This window comes from Hylaeus anthracinus, unplaced genomic scaffold, assembly GCF_026225885.1.
Source record: "Hylaeus anthracinus isolate JK02 unplaced genomic scaffold, UHH_iyHylAnth1.0_haploid 4, whole genome shotgun sequence".
Lineage (NCBI taxonomy): Eukaryota > Metazoa > Arthropoda > Insecta > Hymenoptera > Colletidae > Hylaeus > Hylaeus anthracinus.
The window spans coordinates 3,230,099-3,249,304 of NW_026535289.1; the positions used below are offsets into that span (position 1 = coordinate 3,230,099).

The window sequence follows — 19,206 nt, forward strand, 5'->3', positions numbered from 1 at the left end:
CTGATTCTAGCTCTCTGCGTCCCTTAACACCTTTTAAGTGTGAGTTGAGTTTCTCTTCCTCTTTTATACCTTGTAATTGTGGATCGAGTTCCATCTGTGTTGAATGGAATTGCTGAGCTTTTTCATACAGGATGTCACGTGAAAAGAACACATATACAGGTGTATATAAATGGAACCAGAGTATCGTACGTCATTCAGCTGCCATATGGAATCTGAAATTAATCTAAGTTAATTCGTAGACTCCCATCCTTACAAAACCTAAGTTTAGGAGGTATAGTCTGCTCCAGTTACGTGGGCCATCTTGTAGATCTGTATATATCTATATCTTATCTACGTAGTCATATCAATTTCTTCTCTGTCAATCATATATAAAAATCAACAGTCGAATATGACGAATACGCTTTCTTTGTTGATTTAAAAAGTCCTTCTATTTCTCCTTCTCCTTGAAATATTTCTAGGAAAAAGCACTACAAAGAGATGCAACGTTTGCTTCCATGTCGCTTCTACCAGCTCTGCATTTGCCCTAGCTCCACTCATCCAATCGCATGAGGTCGTATGTACGTTGGTTTCTCCTTCCATACAGATCGACGGATTCTTCTCCATCAGATTCTTCTATATCACATTCTAGAATCCATTCCATTCAGATTTTTCTGGAAGCTGCTTACACGACAAATTGATTTTTCATCCCCAATATCAAATCTGGGTGCAGGTATACAATTAACAAGGGACGAAGCGAACCGAGGTGAAAAGTTGAAATACGATGCTGAATTACGCAAACCGTAATAAAGGGAAATGGCTAGACGAAGGAAAAGAGATAAGACATGCTTCAGAGGGAGCTACACTCGAGACTTTAAATACTCGTTGAGCCTTCTTCTACTTTTTAATCCTTCTCGAGTTTCAGGCGAGGTGGCAATATTATTGTTATTCATTCGGTGGAGAGAGAAAAATTTATGAGATAATTAGGGATAATTTAGTCTTACCATTCCAAAGATTACAATTTATTTAAGTAGGGTGCCTTGATCTTATTGTTAAAGCAGAACAGAGCGAAATTTTTATCTAGATACCCGAGTAATGAGTAAAAAATAAATAATTGGATATCTGTTGCTTGTTAAATAATCGTTTGAATTTGGATTGTAGAATGAAATTAACGGTGAGCATATTTTACATAAATGAAAATATAAACGAGTAACATTACAGTATTTTACATAAATGAAAATGTAATCGAATAAACATCGCAAATAATGTGTTATACTTTGATTTGTTTCGTTATTTATATTTAAATCGCATAACTGGTCATTCTCAATAACAAGTCCAAATTGGTTCATCGAGAGTGAGTTTCCTTCCATACCAAACGCAAACATATGCTTAGAATTATTAACCAACGAAAGTAGTTAAAAATTCAACTTCAATCAATTCGAGTAAGTCTTTTAAATATCAGTGTTGCTGTAAAAAAAAAATCAGGAAATATAAAACAATCATAACTCATAACTGAATATTATAAACATATCTTCGTAGTCGAGTATAATTCACGCAATCATCGTCACCGAATTCGTATAAAATGAATCTACCAGGTCATACTCGTATAATTCATATCACCGAACGATTTAAAATTAATCGAACAGAACATCAAAGCCAGTGCTCAAAAGATGAATATAGACCGAATACACATTGGAAACATTCCGAATTAATTAACATAACCAAAACGCGGCTTCGCCTCGGACACACTTCACTGTTAAAGAACAAAATGTCCGTCGAACGGAAAACAATTAATAACGTACTATGTTCTTTCCGCCCTGATTGCATCGCGTGAACCACAAAACGCAGCCGTGGCGGTAAGTGACCAAAGTAGTTTGGAACGATGGCCGTAAGAAAGCCGTGATAGGACAGTCTCGGCTGCTGGAAATTGAAGTTTAAGAGATGGAACTCCTTCCCTATTTCGACGTCGCTGTCCAACGCAATTTACGTTGACGCGGCATTAGCTGTCGAACAGGAAGCAATCGAAGAGTGTCAAAACTGCGGGAACACTTCCACGGAATTCGAAGGTAATACCTTTTTCGAGGTGTAGAAGGTGGTCCTTTTCGTTCCACATACACTCTTGATTCGATTCTGCAGGACTCGAATTTTTTACAGAATGTTTGAGGAAGTGTTTCAAAATACTGTAATAGATAGAAATTAACGCTGTGTCTTTCTAAGGTAAACTTACAGATATAATAACTACAACTAAGAATATAATAACCTAATGATAGAGACTATGTCTACCCTATTTCTCTACATATCTTGGAATCTTTTTTGACTGTAGTCTCCATATTAAATTCGTGCACTTTTAATTTATTAAATCCTCTAGAATTAAATTTCCACAATCGGCTTCAGAATGCTTTTGAATAGAAGCGACTTCTTTTCAACCTCAACCATTGATCGATAACAGTAGCCAATACATTCTTGTGAACCCTTTGTGGAAATGTGAAAGAACAGCAAAAAAATTGAACAATCAAGGACACTTTTTGCCTTCTGTGTACTAATCGCCATGCAATACCGCGCTCGGTAGTAGCGACATTTCAAATATCACAACACTTGAATAAGTCCTCGAATACCGTTACCAAAAGATTTCATAACACCATCTCTGTCAATTGTGGACTCCGCTTTAGTGATTCGACGAAGCGAGAGTTCTCGCTATATCGCCCAACGAGCGAATTGAAATTCGTCTCGCGTAACGATTAAAACGAAAAGAAATCATGCACGTGTAATTACCACGATACATTACGCGGTGAATATCAATCATTCAACGCGCACGTCCGACTTACGAACGCGCGCGTAAACGTACGCGTACGTCGAATCGTAATTAGGGATCTGGATTCGGTGTGCAGAATCGGGAATAGGCAAACATCATTAGCGGAGGATAACGGAGCAAACACGGCAAAGATTGAGAGCTTTCTGGTGTTTACTCGCTTTTAATTGTTTCCACGTCGCATCGATTCGAAGAGCGCACTCGTTATGTCTGCGAATATCGCTGGAGATTTTTGCTCTTTTTCACAGTTGTTGAATAATTTGATCGCGTGAGTAAAGAGATTCTCAAATGGACTGACTTTTTGTACATTATCGTTTTTTCTTAATGTTGAGATGAAAGTTTTCTATGTTCGACAAATTTTATTTTTATCTTAGACGTTCGAAGTATAAATTGTTGATAGTGTTTTCCTAGTAGAACATCAAGCAATATACTCTACATTTATAATAAATTATTTATTTCATTCTTGAAAATATATAGAGAAACTTTAGTATACTAATGTCGCTCGAGACAGTTCTTTGAACTGGTTTGACTAGTCTCTGAAACATGAATTACCTAAAGATAGGTATAATTTTTTTTTTTCAATAATCTAGTCTATAATACAAACACTTAATAACGTTTCAGTTTTTGTGTTTAGTAAATTAAGCACATTATAATCTTTGTTTTTCGTCTCTCCACCTAAGTCAGTAAAAATTCTTTCAGTGAGAAGTACAAACGCAAGACAATTCGTCTTTAGATTCGCTACCGAGTCATCGTGCGCGAGACAAAAGAATGGACAGTGCATAATGAGAGAAATTGTTTATCCTTTCAATATACGTAGTAATGAATCATCAGCGTTACATTACGAAAGGACGTGTAGTAATTACAACAGCTGGAATTATTTCATGAATCCTCGAACGCATACTAGAGACAATTACACATACTGGGCCATTCTATTCCATGAATAATCTGAATAACATTCAGTTCAAGGTATACTAAGGTATACTAAGTCACCTTGAAATGTTTTGACAATCAGATAAGCTCTGGTACAGATTCCGGCTTCTGTTGGGCAAGTGTAATTGATGTTCGAAGAAAAATTAGTTTTATAAAATTAGAAATAATAAGATGATGTAATAAAACTCACATTTATCGAAACTTGGACGGAGCAATTGTTTAAATTAATTCTATGGGATTAATTTTATTTAACAGAATCTCAGAAAAATTTATTTTACGTACGTCTGGACTGTCTATATTGTTTACAATTTATGTATCAGCGATATACGCGGATCTGATCGATTGAAATAGTTGCAGAATTGTTTTGACAGTTTCTGCGACTCGATATGTCCGATAAAAATTCTCCTCGAAATTGGCGATGGTATATAGGAGGACGGAAAACGACGCAGAAACTGAAAGAGGAAGTGTCTCCCTACTTGTACGGCCACAGAGTTGTGTCGTGGTCGATGACGCGGAATGCGAAGCCAGGAAGCACCTCGGAGAAACCATAAAGGACCTGCTGTAAAATGGAAAAGGGATATCGAGAAACTGGTTTTTCGGTCGGGAAAGTACCGTAGTATCGAAACTCCATTTAACATACTGGCTTTTTCATTTTTATTGTATTATACGATCATCCCAGAAACTAACAGCTATAGAAGAAAATATTTGGTTTAACCCTGCATCGCGGAAATTTTATGTCGTACTTCATGACAGAAATTGTTGTTTACCTTTACGTCCACGAATTTATTAATACTTCAAGTAAATGGGAAGTCGCTGAACCTGTGGAACTAGTAAATGTCACTGAGAAGTAACGTCATCTGCAAATCCCATAAAATGTCTACAGTAAAATTTACAGCAATTGTATCCGGAATGGCTTTAATCCGGCGCTGCTAGGAATATTGATCCCAGAGCATGAATATTTAATCTGTTCTCGTATATATGTAGTTATCAGCTATCAGTTGTCAATTAGTATTACATCGACTTGATTAAATTAATTTATGAACACATCGATCATTGGTTGATATATTAAATATTATACATCTATTAATAGCACAGAAAAAATTCATTTAGTAAGCACTCAAAAATGAAGCTTGTATAATTTTTGTCTGTAATATTTTTTTAATTTTCAACGATCAGCAATAACAGATTTTTAAACGTTCACGTTAGAATGAAGCAACTTAATAATTTTGACATGTACATATTTAAAGTTGCAAACTTTCTGTAACAATTCCGACGACAGAGAACGTGATCGACGGCATTCTGCGATATTTACACGTTTCGAGCATGAATCTAAATTTCTCTCTCCCCCTAAGTAATGTGAGATTTACGTCGAATATGTTGAAAAATGGTCCCGCTCGAGGACGCATACGAAATGAGGACTTTTTGTCTCAATTTGGCAGTCCCTTTTACTTATTTCTACATCATTTTCTTTGGTTCTTTTCCTCGCCGTGGCGTGGTCCATCGTCAGATATTTTATTCGAGGAAAGCAATTGAGTTAGCGACGAAAATTTCGTATTCAGTTGCCTCAAGTGTACAGGTGTGCAGGTATGCAAGGTGTCAGGCAACAGGTGTTTCGAGCTTTAAGTGGTGTTTCTACATAACCAAATAAGAAGAAAATAAAGAATTACTTCAGTACTTTCATTATTGTACATATACTGAAACTTTTATGAGGAAGTTCGAATACTTCAAAATGTTATAGTTTTTTTTTTTTTTGAAAGAACTCTGTTAAAATCTGGGAATACAACTTCTAACTTTAAAATGCAGATGGTGCGCTTGTCTTTGAACTGAATTGATGCATTTCCAGGGTCTCAGCAAGCTATTACGAAATGCTTTCGGTTTTACGTTCGACACCATCGTCAGAATGTCCAACTTGTTGCGTATAATGCTACCCTGGTCTGTTTTACATATTTATTTATTTCATTTGTAGACGCAGGAAATGTTACGCGGTGCTGCTGCACCTCAAAGCCAGGCTGTTTCCTTAAAATATACCGTATGATTCAAAATATACAGAGAATTTAATTAAAAGTCCTTTAACAATGCTAATTTTTCTTATTTCACCATAATCTCTTTAACATTATCATTTTAAGGCTAACGATTTATAAAGTATATAATAAACAGTAATATTTTCTTCATTCCCGAACTAAGTAAACCTATTCTTGGCCAAGCTTGGACAATTCAGCGAAATTTTCTGTTGTTTTTTTCACATACAGTATAAGGAATTTTAAAAGTATGCTTCTTAAAAAAGCTGCGTCGATCAATTTTGTTGTTCACGGCGTCTTTGACCTCATCGTTTGCATGCCAGTCTAACGGTTTCGCTGTTAACACAAGCACTTTGCTGCGTTCAACGTTTACAAACTCTGAGTCAACTTTTCTCTTTCACGCAAAAGCAGCCTTCCTTGGAGTTTACAGCACATTTCCGGGCAAACTGGTACGAAAGTATTCCATAAACGTTAACCTAGATACATTCATCCATTCAGTATGTCGATAAAGTGCCCATCAACAAAGATTAAATTGTCCCGTTTGCTGTTTGAAACGTTTCCAGAACTCTTTAGTGTCGTATCTTTTCGTACAAAGTTCTGTATAAAAGAATCTTCGTGTTTATATTGTTATATAAAAATACCGTGGTCGCAGTTGCCTAGCACAAAATTAAATATAGTTTAGCATTTAGTTTCTTGGGTCTTCTACATCCTGTCGTGAATGTCTAAACTTTATCCAATGTAATAAGATCTGTTTAGATTTCATTAGGTTCAGGTCAATTTGTCCAAACCATTCTAAACCTTAATACTTGAAACATTTAATTGTTTCATGGACTTTACAGACTTCGTCAAACCGTATCAAACTTCTTCCAATCTGTTTAGACTTTCTACTCTTTGTCACAGTTCTTTAAAGTCTATCAGATTTCGTAGGATCTCTTAAGACCCCATTAGAGTAAAATTGATCTCTTCAAATGTTTCCAAATCAGAAGGCTACACCTTGTCACACTTTTTCAAACTTCATTAGATTTCGTTAGATCTGTGATGAGCCCATTAGAGTGAAATTGGTCTCTTTGAATATCTTTGAATCTCTCCAAGAACTACAGTTTGTCATATTTATTCAAACTCCTTCAAATTTCATCGAATAATTTTGGACCCTATTCGAATTTTAACCGCTGTCTTCCTGCTTCTGAATCCTTCGGCGTCTGGAAACAGACGTGTCCAAATCTTCTTATCCCTGTCGAAGCTCCCCAGGCCCAACCAAACCTACTAAACCACTCCGCACGTAATTGGATATCGTCTTAGCGAACCCTAAGTTTAGAGAGTTCATTCTAAACCAATGTGGTTAGTCAGGATTGCGTCGAGTTCAACAAGATTCGTTCAGGTTCCAAGTCCTTTCGCTAAACTCTGTCAAAGTTCAGCGATTCCTGTTAAATTCTAACGAACTTTTGGAAACGTTAATTCAGAACGACGGACTCTGTTTCATACCTTTAACCAAATTCGGCGCAGATCAACCCTGCACCACCGACAAACACGTCAGTGACACGTGGTGGAACCATCATAATGGTTTTTGTTTAATTTAGACATGATTTGCAATTGAAATCAAAGTCACTGTTTACTTCTCCGAAAAGTACGAAAAAGTCATCACAATATATTGAAAACCAAATTTTTGATGTTACAAATTTTATTGTGACGTCTTTGAAGTGTAATGAAAATTTTAAAAATTTCTGTTCAGCCGTTTAATTTTGTAAAAATCTTCAATAAGTGTCTTTAACATCAACTTCTCGACCAAACAAAATGCTGATATTTAGAATATTTTTCTGACGATACTAAATATCTAATACAAATATTTTCTACACCTATTGAAAGTATATAGTACTTTAAGCAATTTTTTGACAAATTTACTTACAAATACGTTACGTATTACTTTCAATTCCAACAGATTTCTTTATATTTCTCAATAAGTGGGTACTGTTTAAATATGTTTACATCTAAAATAACATTCCAGAAACATTAATATCTCTTCCACCGATATTGGAAATGAATATTGTTACTGCAATATAATATCTAATTGCGCATACAATGAATCAAAACGTGGTACATTCGAGATTGAAATCATATTACTCAGAATCATACAAAACCTGTTAAATTTGATTGTTAACGTAATTGTTGTGTAATCTAATACATGATTAATCGATGCATAACGTAATCAAGTATTATGCTTGATATCTGAATTAGTAACATTAAACTTTAATTAATCAAATATCCATTACTTCTGTTTGCTCTAGAAATGATTGAAGGAAGAGCCGAAAATAATTATGAATTTTGTTACTTATGCAAGGAAACATAATTAATAATAATTATGTTATCATCGATTAATAGCGTTATTTACAATAGAGGACAGTTACTTTTTTTCTATTCGACTCCAAAACGTCGAGTACTCCCATTGAAGCCTAATCTTTCGAATTAATGCTTCTTTGTAGGAAAGAGTGGCTTAGTAACAAGAAAAAACAGTTCCCCGAGAATAAAGCATGCAGTGGCGATAGAATCTCTTTGTTCTTCGAGCGAGAACGATATGGCAGAGTGCCAACAGAGAAGAAAGGTAATTGCTTCTCATGTTTCACGGTAAAAGTGGACGGAGGGCCAATCGCGCAGGTGCAGTAATCAAATACACGAGCTGACAAGGAAGAAGAGCTTTTCAAGTCTAAGAACGAGGCTCTACAATTGCTACGCGTAATTTGGTTTGAAACAAGACCTAAAGTTTATTCAAAATCCAAACTATGCGATGTTCTGTGTTTGAATCGAAATACGCGCTATTTCAAGGAATCAACAATCACTAAACCAAAATAAATACAATTAATTTCTAATTTTTTAAAATTCTATTGAAAGCTTTTTTTCTTTAAAAAGTAAAATCTTGTGGTACTCCACTGGAAAACAATTCTTTTCTTAAGCACTTTCTTAAGAACTGTTCTTGTGCAACAGATATTTAAGAATTCCTTTAATAAAAATTCCATGGAATGGTACCGACCATTTTTAAACTTTGATTAAGACAAGTTTCATAAGATAAATACAATTTTCTATTTTAGTACATAGTAAAATCAAGATCTCAGAAAGTATTATTCGTTGCTTGTCGACAACTTTGAAGATCATCTATTCAAGTTTCATTGTTGACAGTTTAAGGTGATAATATTATTAGAGCAACGCGTGCATCTTTCTTCGCGAGAAATGCGAGCTAAAAGAAAGAAATTTGGAACTCTAATGAAGTGTCGCTGAAGGACTTTTCAAACGCTCCCCTTCCATCCATCAGCCGGGGAACTTTGGCGAAACTCCCATGCGGAACGTGGTAGATCTGAATCACATTTCTGAAATTTCCGTGGAGTGAAATTTCAATTTGGAAAGTAGTTTAGCATTCACTTGCCCGAAGCCATTTTAGATGAGCAGAATTTACGAGTTAGAAGACTTTTGCATTAAGAGTTTTCTACGCATGATCCTTTTCAAGGTTTCCTCGTTAAAGGGCATAAAGGAAATTTAAGGACGTGTTGACAAAATCGTAATAATTTCCATTTTCGATTATTGGGTTGATTCATAAATAACTTCCATTCATAACCTGCAATTTATTTCGAAATATATTAGTACATAATAAATCTGAATTAAGTATATAATCGCCATCGTTGATTATACTTTTTCTCATTTAGCAAATAAATTAAAGACTGCTACCTAAAGAGGTTTCCTCCAAAGCAATAATTTGTACGTGAATTAATATTGAAGATTGTATTATAGATTGACATTAAAAGACCATTGTTATATATAACTATATAATAATTATATATACTTATACGATCAAACGAACTTACTTGTGAAGTTCGATCGTAATTATATGAAGAGCCTCTTTCTTCGAAGATCAAATGTAGTAGTACTCGTTCCTAGGGTATTTCACAACGTTTAAAGCTAGGGAAAAAAGAAAAAGGAAGTTGTTGTCCTTGATGCTTTTCCCTTCACGACGCTTTTGTTATATTTTTTAGAGTGGGTTTCCCGAAAGAGAAAAAACAGTCGCCGTACTCGTTCGAGAAGATTTTGGGTACATTTTCTGGGTGATTCCAAATATGGGTGGGAAATATCTTCTCGAACGAGGCTCTTCATATAATTACGATCGAACTTCACAGGTAAGTTCGTTTGATCGTATCATTATTTGAATAATATATGTATTATATATATATATATATATATATATATACACAAAATTGAAGGTGGATCACAAATGTACATACATTAAAATCAGGTATCAAGCAAATGTCACCTTATTCGAACAATATCCAGAACTAATAGAAAATATGTATCGTTTTTATTGCGTCCCTGATCGAGCATATTATGCGATAAAGGATGGCTAAGCTCTGATCGCAAAAAGCTTATTGAAATATGGATCTATTCTGGCCTGAAAAATATCCAGCCTGCCTCGCGTATATTTTGTGAGTTTCTTCAGGCGGCAGGTCGTAAAATCCAATGTAATACAAATATATCGGTTTGGTGGACACAGTGACAGGAAATAGAAAAGCAGAAGGACGCTTATGTACGTTACACACACATAAACTTCTTTCATGCATCTGTCGTCGACTTTTGTTTGCATCGTAAAACTTTACAGCGTTCCAAGGAGTTGTTAAACTTTCCCTGGTTACGTTTTCTAGTTTGCTGGGAATTACAGTCTTTTCCACTTACGAAAATTGCATTTTCATGTCCGAACATGGCATTACATGACGTTTGTATTATATAGTACTAGTAATAGGAATTGCAGCATTTTGTTAAAAATATAGTCTATCGAATATGTAAAATAGATTGCAAATGTGGCAGCTACATTAAATAGAATCATTGTACTAAACTGTATATTTCATTAGTAAGGTGATATGATTTTTATTACCACTACTATGATAATGTAGTATTCAACAATTTGGTTATAGATGTATAATCAATGTATAGGGTATTATACAATAAATGCATAATTTCTTAAGGAAAGTATATAGTAAAAGTTCTTTGAATTAGTTATTCAATACTTGGTATTCTCCACCTTTATGAATAAAGAATCCTGAAAATAAAAATTCATCTATTTGTAATGAAGCTCTTTTAACCTCTTCTTTTAATTAAAATAATTTAACAAACAATTTTACAACTGCATGAATACAAAATATGACACATAAATATATACATAGTCTATAATACCTTTTTAACGAAACATTATTTTTGTATAATAAAAAAGTTTTTACATTGGTGAACACTCGTAACAACAAAAACATTAGTTTATTCCATTTGAAACAAATTTTATTTATTATTCCTCTGCCTACACTTCAAGCGCTCAAAAACTCATTCCCATCTCCTTGCTGATTCAATGATAATAATTTATCAGATAACAGTCAACACTACATTTCAAATCCAAACGTAAAATCCAGAATTTTTCAAATCTTGATCAACGTGCAAAAATTTCATCAACATTCGAAATGTTATTTTAAACGGTGTCCAATTTCGTATAGAATGGGCCAGCAGCAATCAAGTCGAACGTAGTTGCACTGCACGCGTATGTTGCATCAAACACAGTTGCGATATTGTTTACTCGTTTCGCAAAACGCAAGTCACCAATCTCTGTCCAGGCATGGGCTGACACAGGACTGTGCCATGTCCCCGGTGGCTGTTGTTGTAATGTCCTGCAAGCAGTGTCCTCGTCCATGTCTAAATTCCAGCACAATAGCGCCCGAGGCAAGAGATGTTTCTTCGTTTGTCTAACGCGTCTGTCATTAGAGACCATTTCCCTCGAAATTTATTCGGCAATTACGACCATTATGTTCGGTTAATTAGGATGCATTTGGACAAGTGTCTTACGGCTAACGATCGTTGAAACATATCCCGCATAAATTACCAATGACATTTATTGCTCGAGTCAAACATGAATCGTTGTTATCCGTTTGCAATATATAGTATATAGTAATATAATAGTAATATATAGTATTCATTTTTCAATTTTTAAAATCAGAAATTCCCTTGAATTTAGAACCAAGAAAGCTATGAGTATGGTTTCTGTAAAGGCTTTGAAAGAAGATTCTTTCTTTTCGTGTAATATTTAATTTTTTCAGTTATTAGTAGAAATATATTGTGAATAAATAAATATCATTTATCAACAAATAGACATTTTTCGATCATATTGTATTTCCAGTATTTTCAATTGTATTTTCAGTAATCTTCAGAGATAGAATATTAATAAAAATCATGTAATATAATTAATAAAATATATATTTTTTAATTTCACAAATAAGACCCTAATTTTTAGCTTTTCTAAATGTACATATACTACGTCCTAACATAAGAATGGTTGTTCTGAAGTAGCTGTACCATAGGGAAACAGGTTGATCACAGAGAACTGAAACAGTACTGGAGATTAAATTTAATGTAAAAAGTCTCTCTTTTTAATTAAGAGAACAGAAACAGTAATAGGGATTAGATTAAATTTAAAACGACCCGGTTTAATTAAAAAAGCTTTTTTACATAAAATTTAATTCCAACTGCTGATTTTGCTATCTATAAACAACCTTTCTTATTATCAGCTGAATATTAACGATGTTTGAAATAATTCAAGGACTCGTCAAAAATCTTCTAAATTGTCGCAATTTTGGTATTTTTATTTCATTTAATAAAATTCATACATAAACATATACAAAATGGATAAAACAAACCATCCATAAAGAATATTTGTCGAATTTTTAATTTCATTTACCTGGAAAACGAAGTTACGAACACAGTGAAAGGGCCTATTTTGAGCAAAAATCAACTTTCGAGAAAAATGAAACTTTTTTTGTATTCTAGAAACATTTGTGTTCCACGTGTGCGAACTCGTAGCAGTGTAGTTTCACCCGGAATTAAATTTTAAAAAACCATGAATATTCTCCAACGTGCTGTAACCCCCTCAACTGAAATAAACTCTGAGGCATTGTTCCCTAGCCACTCCTGAGCTGTTTTTACTTTGTAAGGTGGAACGAAATCTTCTGGTAAATCCGCTTTTGCCTTTAGAAGAAAGAGTTTTATTACTCCTTCCAGCACATCTTTTGTAGACTTTGGCTTTGCTTTAGCCTCGCCTTTTTCAAAGAAATAAAAACCATCACACCTCTGCGAAATACTTTCCACAAAAGAATTACTAGCTTTTTAGTAACTCACCTTTGAATTCTCTTGATCATCAACCGAAGTCAGAGTTGTGTAGCTAGCGAAACTTTTCAGAGAAATATGGATGATCTGAAGAACATCCACACAAGACTAGTGATACAGATCTGGGAACCCCTTGGAGTTGAAGTCTCAAGTCAAGTCGAAAATACTAGAATCCTTAATACTGAAACCTCAAAAGCTGAGTGTGTATTGGAACTCTGAAAACCTAACTTTTACATGAAAGCTCTGAGGATTCAGTCTTTGAGTTTCAGCCTTGGAACTTCAAAATATTCAAGCTTTGTGCATAATTACTACCGATACAATGATCAAAATAAACTATGAAATCAAAAAAACAGGAAATGATGAAAGAGAATGGCTAGTCTAGAGCTCATAAACAATACGAACATGAACATGGAAAGACAGAAGTTAAGTTCTACTAAAATTATAAAATAAACCACTAAACCAGTTAGAAAACAGTGAAACTTAATTCCAAATTTTAACGTGAAGCAAAAGTATTTGGATGAAATAGAACCACACTGAAGTTACGAAGCTTCCAGTGGTTCCATTATTCGTCGAAAGTGATTGTAAGGATGTCTAATTGATACGAATCCTCGTGGTACAACTTCGTAGCCACGCAAGGAAACACCTGCTTAGTGGAAATGTAATTGTAATTGTATTCGCTGTTGTAATTATGTCGACTGTAGTTTACCAACTGCAATTACAGAACATGTCAGGATGGTCATCAGTTTTGGCATACGCAGGTGTGATCCACCCTAATAACGCGTCTCGTATTCAACCAAATTAAGCGACTCCGTCAGAAGCATACTGCAAGGTTAATAGAGTTGTCCCTACACGAGTATGAACAGACATAGTCTGATACACGCTGAAGATAAACAAACCTCTTCCTTTCCGCATTTCCTATTGGAAATAGAAATATATCTGCCGAGAAACCTTCTCCTCATCGAATGTACATATACCAGACAGGAAAGATAAAACAAAACAATTTGTTTCAATATATTTCAATATGTTTCAATATGTTTCAATATGACAAGCTGTTTCAATATCGACATGATATCGAAACAATTTTCTATGTGTACAAACATTGCAACAAATTCAGGACTAGAATTGGAATTGATCAGTAATCATGTAGTGTTAGTTGAATATTAAACTTCACAGTTCATTCGTGTAAATTTTATTAATTGACAAACTTCGAATTCGACACAAATGTTTTCACCCTACTCGTGATCTTCTTCAAGTGAAGATCGATATAAAGCAAAATCTATGATAATTCCATTAATTCTTGTTGAATAATTATAAATTTTGGATTTTATTAATGCATCTTCACCTGATGAAATCCATGAAATGGCGCTTGTGTCGAACTCGAAGTTTGTCAATTAATAAAATTGACTTCAATGATCTAAGTTGCAGTTATTAATCACAAAAGAACTTGAAGACTATGCAACGAATTTTTATTTTCCAGGATGGACATTCAATCGGCGCAGAAGAACGAAAGCTTCTATCAGTGCTGCAGCGGGTTCTGCATCGACCTGCTTCAGAAGTTCTCCGAAGAAATTGGATTTACTTACGAGCTTGTTAGGGTAGAAGACGGCAAGTGGGGCACGCTAGAGGTAAGTTCAAATGAATTTTACTCAACAATAATTATTGAAGTACTCACTGATACCATTGGATCTTGTTAGTTTCCATCAGTGTGCGCTTTCTTCTCTTAGATACTATTGTCCCATTTCGATACAGCCACTCCTAAGTAGCGTTAGTAGTAGCTTTCTGAGGAGCTTTCAAATCTGAAAATTTTTGTTTTGTTTGTCATGCTCTGTTTGTTCATAGAATGGGAAATGGAATGGTCTGATTGCGGACCTGGTAAATCGAAAGACCGACATGGTGATGACGTCTTTAATGATTAATTCTGAAAGAGAAGCCGTGGTGGACTTCACAGTGCCGTACATGGAAACTGGAATCGCAATTGTGGTAGCCAAGAGGACCGGTATAATATCTCCTACTGCCTTCCTTGGTGAGTTGAAAAATCGGCTATACCCTATGACATTTGTATTTTGTTAACAAACTTTACATTCTAACAGTAATACGTACATATATATAAAAGTTTTTTATGTAAATTACATCATCAACGTCCAAGTGAATTTATAATTTGAGTATAAATATCTCTTTCGTTTTAAAAATATATCCACGAAAGAATATAAGTACCTCGTGACTAAAAAAGTTTGAGAAGCACTAGCATAAGTCATCCTCGTGGAATTTCATGTCATGCAACCAACAAGTGACACGGGAGCCAACATGTTAGGGTATCTCATTGCACATAATTAACGAGCGTAATATTACTGCTTTCAGAACCGTTCGACACAGCATCTTGGATGCTGGTTGGCATCGTTGCCATACACGCTGCCACTGTAATGATACTGCTCTTCGAATGGTTATCGCCATCCGGTTTCAACATGAAGGTAAACCCTTCAGGCCCCGCGCGGAGACTGGTATTATTAATTTCGCTTCTTCTCACTTATGTATGGTTTCTCACCTCCTCAAGCACCGACTCCCCATTCACCAAATTACTCACCGAACAATACCGTTAATCTTAATGACACCTCACCTTGACACTGTAGTAAGAGAGAAGATTAATTAAAACACGACACAGCGTATATAACGTTCCACTCCTTAATCTGTATAATAATAACGTTAGTTGCATTACTCTGTCGTTTTCAGTTTTAAAAGTATCGCCAATTTCTTATTGGAAAACTGCTGCTCGATGAGAAACTTATAATTTACGACTGTTTTACGTTTATGCACCTGCAGATGTGAAGCACACGCATACTGCTCATAAATTCTATTTTATTTCGTTAGTCGTACGCAGTATTGCATGAATTATTGAATCATTATAGTTATTTGGTCGTTTCAAGTATATGTTTAGGGGAAAAGATTTTCCTCCATTTTATTTAACCGACTTCGAAAATGGAGGAGGTTACTCAATTCGACATGTATATTTTTCTTTTTTGTTTTTAATTCAGAGTGACAAGTGATAGCTTTAGTCTCTACTATTTATTTACATCATATAACTCACTGGAAAAGCATGCATTATCCAAATTATTAAATTCAGAGATTATATGTTGATTCAGATTATATGTTGTAGTTGAATAAGGACCATGGCATACTTAACAATGTACTCATGTAATATAATTAACAAAAGGATACAATACAAATTTGGATATCCATTTTATTCATGTGTACTGTTTCGTTAAAATCAGAATGAAAATCTAACAGTGTCATAATAGATTTCAGTTGAATTGAATATAATTGTATCAATGTTTGGCTACACGTAAATTTTGGATCATTGCTCGAGGCAATCCTTTTCAGTTATTAAGAATTTATTCAATTTTGTATTTGTTTTACCTGTACATTTTCCCATTCGCATTTCGTTAAAATCCTTCTAAAAATATACCAGTTGTGCAAATAAACAAACTATTGTTGCAATAATTAAAACGTAACGACGATAAATTAAAACATATTCTTTGTGCTTCTTCATGACCAACAAAAAACCCTATTAAATATTTGATTACAAATGATAACCGATATTTTTGTTAGTCATTGTTATATGTCACTGTCACTGCTTTTCCGTAGCCCAACGTTACACACTCGGTAGAACACGTTTTGTTATCATTGCATTGTTGTTGCTACGCCCGAGTTCGATAACAACTGGAACTGGAGCTGTTTCAAAACGAGCGATTTCTGTTGCTTTCAGAAGAATCCGTCACCGAATCATCGATTCTCGTTCTGTCGCACGTACTGGCTGGTCTGGGCCGTATTATTTCAGGCAGCCGTCCATATCGATTCTCCCAGGGGATTCACAGCCAGGTCGGTAAAACAATTTCTATCGGAATTAAAATCTTCATCGTAAATCATAGCCGCGAACGGGCCAATAAGAGAAAAGCCCGGCGAAACTCGGTTAATGCGTTTTTCACCATCGCTGGGTATCAAACGAGATCAAAGGCTCGACGAAAACTTAGCGAACTCGCTCGCCGGGCGCAAAGTCTGCATTTACATGTTTCATGACTCGATTCTGTTTTCGCTGCATCTCGAAAGTAGGGCAATAAAACGTTTGTCGACGATCCCTCCTCTCTCGTGTCCCCAAAGTGCAGCCCTTTGACAAAGTTCTAGTTCAATATTTAATTACGCGATACCTGATATCAGTGGCAGATTATCCTATAAATGACAACTAAAGTGCGTTAGTTGTTACCAGATTGGAATCTCAGAACCAATGTTTCGAAACTGATTTTTGTTTTTCGTTTAAGATATTTTTTTTTTTTTCTGTGAAGACATATTGATATTGCTGGATTCAAATTTCTACAGTAGAAAGTTATTTTACGTTTTAAAGAAAAACTATAGTTAGAAAGGAAATCCTAGTTCTGCAGTGAATGTTATAAATTAAAACCTTTGAAATATAAGTTGTACCTATATAGCTATTTAAATCATTGCCAATTTATATAATAACAAGAAACTTTAAAATATTTATGTATAATTGATTGGATGAATTCATGAATAAATATGTGTATATCATCAGGCTTGAATAGTAACTATAAAATAATTTTTAATTTTTACTAATTGATAACTTGATTTAATTTTAAATTCTCGGTAAATATTTATTTATCCTGACAATTTAATAATAATTAGTAATCTCTCAATCTGAAATTTGTTAAGTTTTATTTATAGTACTTAATCGTTCTAGAATTGAATGCCACATAAAATGGAAAAATATTCAACGAAATCATACAACACCTTGCTTCTAAATTTATGAAAAATATGGAAAATATTTACACCGTAAATGTTTCATATGTATCAGCTATTTAAGTTAAAAAGGACTCGTGAGATATCTATAACAATTCTCTGTACAAAATAAGTTGAGCAATTTATCCATAATTTCTATTATAAATAACATAACAAACAAAGTCGGTTAAAATGAACTACTACACAATTTCTCAGTCCAAAAGGCACGTATTATTTCTGAATTATAATTCTGGGTCAAATATTCCTCTCCGTGTAATATGTTTATTTCCTCGCCTCGACAAAACGAGATTAAAACTACAAATATTCTTCGTTTGTTTCCCCTGTAGAAACCCACAAATTTCATTTACTCCTGAGCCCAATGGATATATAATTCGCCACTGGTCAGTATCTCGCGCTATATAAAAGAAATAGCACCACCGATTTACCCAAAGCTTGGGTTCAGCAATAATTTGCCTAATTACATTTTACACCAGAACGCGCTCGCCAGTAACTCGTCCCGTTAACCCGCGACAACACACTATACTTTACGACGTAAGTAAGGGGAAGTCGTTTAAATCAAAAAGTAATATCTTAGATTATAGTGCGGATTCGCGGGGTCGGAGTATATTCCCAGCGGTAGAATACTTTCGTTTGTGCCAAGAAACCTTATCTACCCACAACATTATCCGTGAAAAATGTGCATTTCATTTCTCGTGCGGCGAACCGTGAATTCAAATGTGCTCGTTTCGCGTTTCACTTAATCTCTGTAAACGCGATCAATTACGCGAACATGGCTTCCTCGATAACGTTATCCCCTTGCCCTATTACATCCTGCGAGACTCGCGATAAGCTTTACGAACCAAACGTAAGAAACACGAGCCAGATGTGTGGCGCATTACTCTTGCCAAATGTTAGAAACACGAGTGAAATTTGTTGGGAAACGAATTTTGTGAACGAGTGAAAAACCAATTTTTACAGACGCTGTTTTCTTAGCAACAATATATTCGGATTTCTAGAAAGACTATTCTTTATATTATGATTTGTATAACGTTGGATATAGCATTATTGAACGATTCGACAAAGTGTTATTATGTTAATAAGTTGTATATATAATATAAATATATGTGGATAATATAAATAATATATGTGTATATATTATCTATTAACATAATAATGTTTTGTCGAATGTATATACGTACTTATTATGTATTCCATGTAAATTGTTTATTGCATTACAAACTAATACGCTGAATATATAAAATTTCCATTTCTATTAACTAGAATATACATTTCAGAATAACACAAAGCAAAAAATACTTGAACTTGATAAAATTATGATCAGATGTACAGTACAATAATAACTAAAGTAATGGCTTTTCCAAAAGAGACTTTAGAATTTTATTTTTTAATCAGACATAAATGGTACGTAATATATCCCATTTTATCATTTTAAATGAAAATATACATAATTACAATTAATCGTGGTAGATATAATTATGTTGTCTACTATGTGCAGGA

The 19,206-nt window shown here is 34.4% G+C and overlaps 1 protein-coding gene and 1 long non-coding RNA gene across 3 annotated transcripts in view; one reads left to right on the forward strand and one right to left on the reverse strand.

Annotated features, from left to right (window-relative positions):
- LOC128894518 (glutamate receptor ionotropic, NMDA 2B) overlaps positions 1-19,206 on the forward strand; it is a 351,645-nt gene that overhangs the window by 312,431 nt on the left and 20,008 nt on the right. Inside the window, exons 9-12 of one of the 2 annotated variants that reach the window (XM_054156300.1) lie at positions 14,384-14,531; positions 14,746-14,929; positions 15,265-15,374; positions 16,667-16,779. In XM_054156300.1, coding sequence (XP_054012275.1) covers positions 14,384-14,531; positions 14,746-14,929; positions 15,265-15,374; positions 16,667-16,779 — 555 coding nt within the window. Of the gene's footprint in view, positions 1-14,383; positions 14,532-14,745; positions 14,930-15,264; positions 15,405-16,666; positions 16,780-19,206 lie in introns of both variants that reach the window. The other variant, XM_054156301.1, reaches the window with a different exon arrangement.
- LOC128894527 (uncharacterized) lies at positions 14,580-15,292 on the reverse strand. Its single transcript, XR_008461588.1, has 3 exons — positions 15,121-15,292; positions 14,776-14,953; positions 14,580-14,702 (listed from the first exon to the last, which is right to left on the reverse strand). It is a non-coding gene; the product is annotated as an uncharacterized LOC128894527 (long non-coding RNA).